We start from the raw sequence: 12,725 nt of genomic DNA on the forward strand, positions 1-12,725 counted from the left end.
TATCGATGTGTAAACTCTGCCTTTTTACTCACAAACTTTACATAAAAGTGCTTCGCACTTTTATTCAGTTTGAAAGTAAAAAAGCAGAGTTTACACATCGATAAATTCTGAAAAAAAACGTTTAATCCTATAATAGTCAATACGTTGTATATGTACAGTGTATATTATCTAGAGTGGTCTTTTGAACATATATGAATACATGATTTTTTTTTATATCCCATGGTCTCTTTCATAAGCAGTGCGGTTCTTAGAGTTTTAGAAAACATTCATTCATTTTCCCGGACAACCTTAAAAGCTTCAAATTTTTAATGCATAAATCATACAGTTTAACATTTTAACAAAGTAAAGATCTTTGTCTTACTCGCTGAAAATCGCTAAATATCTTATATATATGCCAATTCTACTTCATCACTGTCAAGGTCATTCCAGAACCACATGAGATAACGCTAGCTTATCTGGTCTCATATCTTATGCGAGTCGACCATACTCGTAAAGATAACAGATTCATTCTAAAATGTAAAACCATACCTGATTCTGCTCATAAACACAAGATACAAAGGTATTGTTGTATACTGAGAACGCTGTGTGACATGCTCAATCTTTATAGAAGTGTGACTAGGTTTATGATTATAGTTTTGACCCCATCGTCAATAGCCTTCCTCCTCTAACCTATTTAGAATAGTTTCCTCTGTTACATTTATCACAGATGTAAAAAGATAAATGTTTGATCGATTAGCTCCCATTAGAGTGAAATTTTGCCATTTGACATCACAAGTATGATCCTGACATGCGTACCCTAATTGTAATCAACATAATGACGGCAATTGCTCCAAATCAACTGATAAGTGTCGTTTCAAATCGGGGTTATAAATAAATTCTAGATCTATAAAACTGATATTTCTAATAACTTAAAAATTCATCTATTATCACTTTAAACTGATGTAAATGATTAAAATACAATAAAAATTTGCAAACAGGGTATAGAACCCAAACCCCGGAAATCTGAGAGGTAGAATCTGGTGCCTTCGAGGAATAAGTATCCTCTGTGAACTGGTCACACCAACATTTTATATATTTTACGAATATAGTATATACTCTCTTTTGTAAAACGTTTCTTCCATGCTGAATATATATATTAATAAGATACGTGCTGAAATTATTCTTACAAATGGGGTTAGTTCAAGACTTTCAGATTTCCACTTTTCTTCAAAATCTTAATATAACATTAAAAATTCTGATTTTGTTCAAATATGGATTTAAGTACTAAGTGAAAGTCGATGATTTCAATTGGCTATCTATTTTTTTTTTTCAAGTTCCAGTTTTTATTTAAACATGTAATTTAAAAGGCATAATTATATAACTTTGGTTCCTAAGCTTTAACATCAATGAATTAACAAAGCATTGAAATGAAACTGTAGCAGAGGTAGCATTTTTAAGGATTTTCATATTTATTTCTATTTTTAGGATGTAAATTGAAAAGTTAATTGATGCCATAATTGCCGTCGCCTCTAAATTCTAGGGGCATACCGTCTTAACCAATCCACATGTCGTTTGCAACGTCTCAGCGCTAGTGGATTGCAAATGTACGGACATCGTGCACTAATGCCAGTTCCTCTCAGACTCTTGCGAACAATTCGTGCACTTTTATACTGATTTCTTCATCCAGTAATTGTAGCATCTGTTTGTATAGTGCAGGTGCTGAAGGGGGGTCTGACAGTCCTGTCTGGGTGTTGTAACCCGCGGACTGTCAGTTTTTGGTCCATCAAGCGTGTTCCTAACTTGTTGGAGACGTACGTTTAACCACTGCAAAACTGATTGATGTAAACCAAATACAGTGGCAACGTCATATTGCGTAGCTCCGGTTATCATCATCGTTAGCCCGGTTGCGCTCATCTTTGTTAAAGCTTGGCAATGCAGCATCACCATTATAATAAAATCTTTAATATGGGTTGAATAGGACTGTTTTTTGTTTCTCTAAATCCGAAATATCAATGAAAATAGACCTCCGATTTACTAAAAATAATGTAAAACACTGTTTATCATTAACATAATCAATCAAGGAAAATAATTCAACACGCTCATGTTGTCCTTTAAATAGGTCACAGGTGTCCAATGAAAAAAAGATAGTTGTTCCATTCACTTTTTCAAAATTTCTCTCTTGCGTAAATTTATTTGCATTTCTTTTTGTGTTGAGTATATTTGAAAATGAAGACCCTCAAATGACCATATCTTACGTGTTAAAAGTTCCTTTTAAAAATCCCTGCCGAACTTTCAACATGTTCAAATTGGTGACATTACTTTATTTTAACTATGAATTCTTTTCAACAATCTTGAGCTAAAAATAACAAAAAAACCCTGAAAACTTTAATCACACTGTATATCGAGTCTACATAAGAGCTCATTGGTAACAGCTCTAGCTATGTATGTGGTTTACCCTGAAACTGAAAACATAGATGCTCAAGGATATTTCTTCTCTATGATGTTTTAGTGTGAGGAAGTTTGTGCAAAATTTTAAGATGCCTCCTAGAAATGTAATTTTCCTTATCTAGCCGTTTTTCGAGTTATACCGGAAAGCCATTTCATTCTTTTTTTTATCAAGCCGCATCAAAAAGGTTCCTCGACGTTACTTCCTGTAATATTTATTACAATATATTTATTGAATACTCCGATCTCATTAAATTTGTTTCTGTCGTGTATATTTCCTTTACATAACAAGCATAGCATTGTTATGAGTGTAGACCTCAACGTTTTACCCTTTAAGGAGTTTTATTCAACAAAACTTAGTAACATCTCGACAATTCACTTTATATAGATCTGCATTATAAATATACCCGGTAGCCAATGCATGTGTAAGTTGCAGGATAAATACTAGTACATAAAAACCTGTCTTGAAATATATTTATGCGAAAGTAGTGACATATATCAAGCTATACTTAATGCAGGATGTTGAACCCTAGTGCCTTTTCCTGTTGAATAGGACAAATCATGAATGTGAGCATGAACATTTTACCCATATGTTTAGGAATATATTTTATGCAGTCAGAATGATTCTTTTTATTTTTCAAAATAAAAGAAATTCAAACATATCATTAACAACAAAATATTTTCTGCTTTTCTATTATTTCAGTAATATCACAATAATTATTTTGTGAATATTTTTTCTCCTTTTTGAAGATGTAGAGTATACGGATTAGAGGGGAAACAGTGTCTACTCATAAATGATGACACATTTAAATATGTAGTGATCATTGCAAAATACCCATTTTCCCCGTGAGTATTTTGGTCCTGAACAACCAATGCTGTTTCCACTTGCCCTATACGTGCATCATTGACATGAGAAAAAAGTATACATTGTTTACATCCAAATGAATAGAAAAATCCACGGTTATTTTGTTTACAGTTTCTCCAGTAGTTAAAACGAATTATGAAAAGTAAAAAAAAACACATTAGCTTCTATGAATAAAAAAGCAATTAATTCAAACCCTTAATCAATCTTCTACTTTTGGGAGAAGCTTTTTTTCAGGGATTATGTTTGACTAATTTCCTGGTCGCTGCTTGCAATACATGTATTGGTATATACGGGTTGATTTGTCTGGGTTGTGCTTAAAACATAGTATGGTGGTTCCTCCTCACTATAATCATCACTAACATTGCACAAGTTTGAAGATCTATGATTTGTTTCTTGTGGTAAATAGATTTCACGATTTTCTGTGGAATTCTCGATTAAGATCGTGTAATGATTAATATTTTCGTCACGAGGACCAACTAGATTTGCACCATCCTTTTCATTGACATGTTGGTTTTCTTTCCCTATTGCGCAACCTTCGTCTTCTTTTTTCTCAATTTTGACAAGATCGCTATCCACCTGACATTGCCTGTAATAATGGTGAGTGGTAGGTTCCAAATATTCTTCACTTTTTAAAGCTTCAAAACATTGTAGTGGAGGTGAAGTTTCCACAAAGTTTGGGCTGCTGGGGCTTTCTTTCACAGTCAAAGATTGTACAACATTCGTTTTACCATGTTGATCAATAACACACCCATCTCTATCTTGATTGCAAGCATTTTTCATTCTCTTTTCTTCCAATAGTGCTTCCTCTTCCTACAAATTCCGATTTTAAATTTGTTTAATATTCTCACATTACAAAAAATATGTGCATCATTGTTCATAGATGTGTGTTCAGTATACTTACTTCACTATTACTATAACTGTTAGGGATTTCAGAGTATTCAGTAATTTCCTTGAAAGTGACTTCTTCGTCGTCTGTCCTTTCCCGATTATATACCATGTTACGAACCGATAACATTTTTGGTTTTTTAGATTTTCTACAAGGCAAAACAATATCATTCCATGTACTAAGAAATTTTAAATAAATATTTCTTGTGGAGATTACTTTTTACTTTGTACAATTGACTTGTGAAGGCACAAACAAAGCATTTAATGCTAATATAAGCAGATCATTTTTATATAGCTTCACTTAATAATGTTATTGTTACACACATCGTTATAAGAAGTATCATCATACATAAATCTGTGTTAACATCTATGCTTTATTCAACAACAGAAAAAAAAGAATTCTTACCTTTTAAAATATGCTACAGTGACACCTATTCCAAAGAACAATCCCAACATTGCTCCGCCAAAGGAAAAGAGAACGTTCATACCCGTGTTAGTATCTAAAAGTGTCATTTTAACGTTATCAAACGTAATTAAATTTCGTCCAAAAAAAAAATAGAATTTCAAAAACATAAGGACAAGATTTTTATTTCAAGTATACATGTAAACCTATCATTTTTACGCTGAACTGTCTACGGAATATTTCGGTTGCCTGACCATGACAAAGAGCACACGGCTGGTGTGATCGGTCGGCAGGGTCTTGTACGCTCACTCCTACATGACATATGATCTCACCTTTGTTTTTTTAGCAATCCTTGTTTTCTTTGCACCTGAATTGTACGTTTTGATGGACTTTGGAGGTTAAATACAGTTTGTTATCTCAATATTTGTACCATGCATCAGACGCACTTGTACTTTAATCATTAATAGCGTATCAGTACCATGAAAATGATCAAAACGAAGTAGAGAAATTAAGTATCACATTGTCAAAATATAAATACTGATGTGATTTGTTGCGATTTTTGAGCAAAAACAGTATATCAACCAAAACTATTTTTAATTCAGCATAAATCGAGCAATGTTTTCCAGACATATGACAAATTGAACCGGAACAACGTAGTTTTGCCTGTATCCGATGACTTTTAGAAATACCTGTCAAGCGTATGAAATTATGAGAAAATTAATGTTTCTGGGTCATTTAAAAATCAAGACTCTACTCCCATGGGATGCTCACTCCTCCATGGCACCTGATCCCACCTCTGATGTTTTGGAGGTCCGTATTTGCTCTGCTCCTTTTTTTTTTTATTGTTTTATGGACTTTGATATTAAATACTGTTCGTTATCTCCATATCCTTCATCCCATATGATTCACTTCATCCATGCACAGAAGTATACAGTAAATATTAAAATCCCAGGATGAATTGTGACAATGCAGTACCATGTTACATGGCAACTTGTCTCTTCCTCTGTTATCGAGTTATTTATTTTCTAGTTTGAAAAATAAAAAAAAAATGTACTCAGCTTGCATAATCGCTTGATATGTTGAACTTACATATTATCATTGCTGCAAAAAGCCTTTTTGTATTGCGAAGGCTGTTCAATAAATTATGTCCTCGGTGTTAAAAAAGAAAAAAAACACCTTAGATTTTCTGCTATAGATCTTTAGATGCTCTATTTTAATTAAAACATATGTCTGTAACATTTTAATTTAAATTGTTTATTTCTTTTATGATACGCATGTTCTAACATACTCTTCGTATACTGGAATATATCAGATCCTTATATATTCTGGAAATGATATTTTTTCTTTCTTAAATGTTTTTTTCAAGTTTGGAAAAAGGGAACACGTAGCAGAGAGGAAATCGTAACTTAAAGAGACAAATATTGAAGAGAATGGAATATAAAACTAACCCTGTGTCCTGGCAATTATTTGCTCTTCTCAGACCTTTGATTTTTTTGTTTTGGTCAGGTGCATGGTGTTGCTAATTTTTCTTTGGGGTTAAAAGTAATTGAATCTGGTTTAATTATCTGTTAGAATTTTAGACAAATGTAGATAAACATTACTTTCGATTTTTTCTTAACAATTGTTTGGATATTCTTACACACTGTCTTTTTCATTCATTTGTTAAAATATAGGAAATTTTTTGGGTAATACCCTTTTAAATGCCAATGCATTTCTTTAAAAAAAATGAAACATTACTCCAAAATGTTACTAAATTACCTATGCGTGGTAAAGTAATTCAAATATAATCAATATTAATCTGTTAAGTTTTTGGCAAACACTACATCGGTTGTTATTAGTTTTAGTCGCCAAGTACGGTCATCATCTTTGATGCATATTTTTTTTATTTTGATCATTGAAATCTACCTGTTCATTTTATCCAAAAAAAAAACAAACATTGGTTGCTGTAACAGCAAATATCTCAAAGAATATTTCTTTGTTAATGTTATCAAGTTTTACGGCAGCTTTTATGGAACTTCTGACTTTATTTTTACTGATTCTTAACCATTAATTGTCTCGTTTTACAAAGTCTTGCTCTGAAACTATTTGAAGAAACGTGGTCACATAGACGGTAATCAGTTAATTTTTGGAATCACTTTCTAGTTAGTAGAGTTTGCCAGGGAAATCAGCAATAGTTAGAAACGTAGGATAATTTATGCAAAATAGGCTTCGCCATAATCCAAATTATCCCACATTTCCAACTTTTGTGATGCCCGTCGAAAAAGAAAATCCGTCGACAATTCAGTGTGCATATAACGGTCAAACAATTGGTTTGGAAAACGTCAGTAAGCAGTCTACGAAAAATTACAAACTTTGAAATTGATTTTCTTTAAACTTTCAATAAAATTATCAATCATTAATAAAATTCATTGAAGACAGAGTCCTTCCTTTGCGGTCTTTTAAAAGAAAAGTCTCTTGCAGATGTTTATTCTGTGCTCATACAAAAATGTTTTTGTAAAATATTAATCATGAATGTGGTTGATTTGTACAGATCATGTGGTGCTTTTAGACACTCATTCGTGCTACAATTATCGCCCGCGTGGCTCAGTGGTTAGAGCGTCTGCTCTAGAGCCACGAAGTAAGGAGCTGATTCTTACGTCGCGCGCTCAAATCCCACTGTGAGACGTTGAGGTCGGTCCTTCGAATGAGACCGTATAAACCGAGGTCCCTTGTCACTTTAGGTGCTGGCACGAAAAAGATCCCTCCCTACCCAATGGCCCTTAGTGACGAGTACAGGACAAAATTTGCAGCTTTCTATCGTCAATATGAGTGAAAAATTCTCAAAATGGACGTTAAACAATGTACAATCAATTAATCAATCAAGCTAAAATTATTTTGTGTTATAATGCTTTGCAATACTAGTGCATGTCATGACATCATGCAAAAATGTTGTTCCCATACCTCTATTTTTTCGATTTTTGCATAAACATTCCTCTTTGACTGAAGTATTTTCCTCCTTGAAACCATTTTGTGTGACACCGTTTGTACAGATCATATTTTGGTTGAAACTGCTGACTGTTTTATATTGTAAATATTGCTTTGTTGATTTTCTGAGCACACAATGTAGATCATCAGTATCCCGATCACCAATTTTATCTTCATCTTTAGTCGCATGCTGAAAAAATATTGAGGAATTTCTCGTTTTCCTTGCTTTTTTTTACACGAACAATTGGATATGTAACAAACTTCCGATCTCTCTACCAATATGCAAAGAAACATCACACCTTTTTTGTTTTTGTCTAGGACAGTAGAAAGTTTACAGTTGATATCTTTGGAACATTTGTCAAGATGAATTTTCAAACTTTCATCTGAAATGTTGAGAGGGACAAGAGGTTAAATAACTAGAGCCGAGCTCGTTGCAAAGCAACGAATAGGTCTTCCGTTGGAGCTAAAGACAGGAAGACGTAACCTTGAATCTAGGTCAAGCCACATTCTAAAGTTACAAGTAAGCAACCTAAAGGCTTGTAAAGGAAGCCACTTACAATATTTCGCCAGGAAAAAGAATGTAAAGGAATGTATGTGACCTTGAATTTTCTATATGACCTTGCGTCAAGCAATGACAAACTCTATTATAATAAAAATCTAATATGCGTGTAACTGACTGGAAAAGTTCACACATGTTTTTTAGATACTCTTTTAGTCCATACATCCAGCCAAAACATCTTATCTTTAGTGATCTTGAACTTGAGTCAAGGTCATGTCCCACCCAGCATTATATCAGCAATGTTTCTCTGGTACAAATACGGTAGCGAATTTACAGTTTCTCTGTTAGTAACCTTGACTCGTCCAAATGACTGGATATGTTCAGCCATATTTTTTTTTCCTAAACATATATCAAATCGAAAGAATTTATTAGGTTCAACACTATAATTTTACTTAAAGATTTAACTAGAAATATATCTATAGGACATGCCCTACCGAGTGTGCATTAGTAAATACACACTACATTAAAATCTGTATTTAATAGTGTAATGGGAGAGGAGAAAATGCAGCGGAGCAGACCGGAATTTGAACCCGGGCCCCCTGAAACTCCGGTCAGGTGCTCTACCAACTGAGCTATCTGGCCACCGGCGATCGAACCCGGCTGACCGCCACACTAGTGTATGACGTTTGTTGAGAATATCTTGAATAGTATTTTTTTAATTGAAATCTTAAAAAATGGATATAGATTATGAAATCCCCTTCAAATAATGCATAAATGCCTAAGCTTACATAAAAATATCTCATATGGTTGTTTTTAATACTAAGCAAAATGCAAATCAAAGACAAGTGAGGTTAAAATAACAGAAAAGTGCAAGATCAAAATGTATCGGCATACTGAAGTTTGAGAAAAATGTCTTGAATGGTTTCTTCAAAACTGAGCGTCGCCCGTGTGGCACAGTGGTTAGAGCATCTGTTCTAGACTAAGGTTTAGATAGCTCTCAGAAGTGTGTATCAGCATATGAAGTTAAGTAAAAATATAAATGCTCTCTTCAAAACTGAGCGGGTCCTTCGGATGAGACCTTAAAAACCGAGGCCCCGTGTCAGCGGCAGGCGTTGGCACGATAAAGATCCCTCACTGCTCAATGGCCCTGAGTGCCGAGTAAAGTTCAAAATTTGAAGCCCTTCACCGGCATTCGGTGACGTCTCCATATGAGTGAAAAATTCTCGAGAGGGACGTTAAACAATATACAATCAATCAAAACTGAGCTAAATACTAACTTAAATAAAGTGAGATCAAGGTTAAAGGAGAGGTCAAATTAAAAAGAAATACGGATTTAGTTGAACAGCTTACATTAGTATGTATCACCATAAGAAGTAAATGAATACTCAGTCTTGAATGGTTTGTTTCTAATGAGTTAAACAGTAACCTGAGAAAAGTTAGGTTAAGGTCAAAGGAAAGGTACAAAAAAATTTGATGCAATTACATAAGTGTAGCCTTGTACGTAGTTGCACATATCAGTACATATCGGCACATGAAGTTTGATTATACTATCTTGAATGGTTTCTTTAGAGAAATTTTTTTTAAAAATTAGGTCAAGTTCAATGGAAAGGTCAAAGTCAAAATATGTTGATGCAGGAAAATAGGTTGTGACTTTCTCTTGGAATTCAATACCAGCCCCAACCTACATGTATACTGGTGTCTCATTCAGAGGCGTAGACACAAACTTAAAAGTGGGGGGGGGGGGGGCAAAAAAACCAGAAATTCTTTGACAAGCAAAAAAAAAGTAAAAAAAAAACAACCAAGATTGAAAGTTCCCCAAACTCGAAAATCCTATTTCGGGGGGGGGGGGGGGCTTTTTTCAAAGGCAAGTTACTTTCAATTCCAATTTTTTTCCAACAATTCTTCAATATCACTATACTATGGTAAAAAAATGGGGGGGGGGGCAACTATCCCTTCAATAAACATTTCCTATAGTAAAGGTTATGTTGGGGAAAAAAGTGGGGGGGGGGGCAGGTCTTGACGATTTAATTACTATATTATTACATTACTATATTATACACCTATTACTTCAAGAGAAATGCTTACTCAGTTGTTGGACTTAAAAAAATGCCATAGAATGAGGTTTAATATTATTTCAAAATAGCTGTGATTTTGTTCTTCATTGAAAAGTGGGGGGGCACAGACATACTCTTGCCCCCCCCCCCCAGATTTGAAAGGGGGGGCTAGTGCCCCCGCTGCCCCCCCCCCCCTTGTGACTACGCCTATGGTCATTATATTGCGGTACTTAATTCTTTTGCATAAAAAGTGTTTTTTCAAATTATATGTGTCAAATTATTTTCCAAGTTTGCATCATTTAACAGTTTGCATCATTTAACTTGTGGACAATTTTAAAAACAGGAAGTCTAATTTACCTATTACATTGGAGAGTCTCATTGTTTCACGGTATGGGATTACATGGTAACTTGTACATGATATGACCTCAGTTTTTATTTTTGAATTTACCTTCTAATTCTGCATGAAAATAAACAATTGTACAATCTAATTAAAACACTTTTAAAAGATGAACTTAAATTGATTCTAATTTTTACAAGGTTATGAATTTGATGGTTTAAATATAATAAAAACGGAACTGGAAATCTGTAATATTACGTTTTATTTGAATTTTTTTTTTCAAACAGACGGTCCATACTTTTTAATCATATAAATAGTAAACATTCAGACAACATACAAATTGTCCATCAACAAAAAAAAATACTCTATGTATTCGAATTTTTGCAAGATGTCCCGATACAATGAAACCCGCGATATATGATAATCCAGTACACACATACCTAAACAAATCAACCGATTGACATTCTCGGGTCAGTGACTGTCCAGGAGGTTAATATTACCGTTATTGAAAATAACCCAATATCAGAGCGATCGAACCAATAATTTAGGTACATGTACCTCAAATACACAGAAATACAATAAGTAAGAAAAGAATTTAACTGATATTAAGTAGAAATGAGACAGTTATGAAGTTTTCTAATTTTTCTAAAATCGTATTCTGAAAGCCCGGGATGTATATATTTTGGCCGCTTTTTTATGTAAAAGTGCATACATGTATATATAATTATACTGACATGCACGTACAAGCATGTACCCGTAAAATCGTGCAATTGAACTAGTCCGTGTATTCGACGAAAAGTTTAGTTGCAAAGAACTGCAAACTCAAAAGACAGTGCTTAATTAAATTTTCGGGTTTTTCCCGTGAATTGGAAACGTTACTTCCATATGCACTTCAATTATCATGCATGTGTCATGAGGCATAAAACTTGATAAATGCACCAGCGGTTACGATTTATTAAAACAAGCATGAGATAGAGTGAAATAAAATAATATGAAAGCGTCGACATGATTTCAAAGCCAATTTCCACTAGTGCTAATTGTAACGGGAACCGTTACAGATGTTCCCCAAACGCTCCCCAACTGGTGCAATATTCCCATTACATAAGACAAACTCTATGCATTTGAGACTTTAACAACGTTTACCCAGAAGCGTACCAATTTCATTCAAATTTTAGCATTTTAATTCCACTTGTTCCATGTGCGTGCGTGCATGTCCATGATGGCTATACATTTTTGTAGGAGTCCTTATATCTATCTATGTTCTAAATCCCATCCTGTTTGGTTGGAAAACAAGGGAGTTATAGCCATTAAGTTTCAGCCAATCAGAGTGCAGCACACGTGCATGTGCGTGATTTCATGAATTTTTTTCTATATCATATTGTAAGATATCCTAATGCATTTCTATGTTTTAAATTTCAAAGCATTTCGTCAAAAAACAAAGGAGATATAGCCATTTAAAGTTTCAGCCAACCAGATTGCAGCACGTGCACATGCGCATGCTTTCATGAAAATTTTGATATATCATGCTGTAGATCTTCATAATGTAGAACTATGTTCAAAATTTCAAAGGATTATGACAAAAAACAAGAAAGATATTGAGACTTTAGTTTCAGCCAATCAGAGCGAAGCGCACGTGCATTCGCGTGAGATCTTGCTATTTTGACCATGCCATCTTGTTTATACTACTAATGTATCCTTACATTATGAGTTTCAAAAAAATTCATCAAGAAATAGAAATGTTACGGCTTCATGAATTATATTGGTTATATCACATGTTGCACGTGCGCGCTCTTTCCAGCACACATGCATGTAGGTGCTTTCATGAAAAGTCTTATATATCATGCTGTAGACCTTCATAATGTGTGACTAAGTTCAAAATTTCAAAGGATTTTGACTTAAAACAAGAAAGATATTGAGACTTTAGTTTCAGCCAATCAGAGCGAAGCGCACGTGCATGCGCGTGAGATCTTGCTATTTTGACCATGTCATCTTGTCTATACTACTAATATATCCTTACATTATGAGTTTTAAGACTTTTCATCAAAAAATAGAAAAGTTACGGCAATATCCATTATATTGGTCATTTCAAGTGCTGCACGTGCGCGCTCTTGCAAGCACGTGCGCGCAAAACGACCTTCGTTCGGCAACTCTACATAACATGCCTACTACCCCTAAAAAGGTTTCACCTAAGTCAGATGTTTTGTTTACAAGATCACTCGTGGACAAGATTTTCCCAGGAAGAAGAAAAATAATAAGAATAATAATAATAAGAAACAGAGTAAAAACAATATGTT

At 34.0% G+C, this 12,725-nt stretch overlaps 1 protein-coding gene across 1 annotated transcript; it reads right to left on the reverse strand.

Annotated features, from left to right (window-relative positions):
• Nucleotides 1-3,079: 3,079 nt before the first annotated feature.
• LOC134269876 (uncharacterized) lies at nt 3,080-7,709 on the reverse strand. The gene is made up of 4 exons (XM_062752064.1): nt 7,518-7,709; nt 4,581-4,674; nt 4,191-4,323; nt 3,080-4,099 (listed from the first exon to the last, which is right to left on the reverse strand). The coding sequence occupies exons 1-4, from the start codon at nt 7,609-7,611 to the stop codon at nt 3,527-3,529; spliced, it is 894 nt and encodes a 297-aa protein (XP_062608048.1). The 5' UTR covers nt 7,612-7,709; the 3' UTR covers nt 3,080-3,526.
• Between the last annotated feature and the right edge of the window lie 5,016 nt (nt 7,710-12,725).

This window comes from Saccostrea cucullata, unplaced genomic scaffold (assembly GCF_032062105.1).
Source record: "Saccostrea cucullata isolate Sc308-1 unplaced genomic scaffold, CSIRO_AGI_Scuc_v1 ctg6368, whole genome shotgun sequence".
In the NCBI taxonomy this organism is placed as follows: Eukaryota; Metazoa; Mollusca; class Bivalvia; order Ostreida; family Ostreidae; genus Saccostrea; species Saccostrea cuccullata.

What these genes read in the sequence shown, in the direction of transcription:
- LOC134269876 (XM_062752064.1), bottom strand. Translation starts at nt 7,611, where the DNA reads ATGATCTGTACAAACGGTGTCACACAAAATGGTTTCAAGGAGGAAAAT. An exon ending in CAAAAATCGAAAAAATAGAG is followed by an intron (nt 4,675 to 7,517) that starts GTATGGGAACAA and finishes TGACACTTTTAG; the next exon opens with ATACTAACACGGGTATGAAC. An exon ending in ACTGTAGCATATTTTAAAAG is followed by an intron (nt 4,324 to 4,580) that starts GTAAGAATTCTT and finishes TTTGCCTTGTAG; the next exon opens with AAAATCTAAAAAACCAAAAA.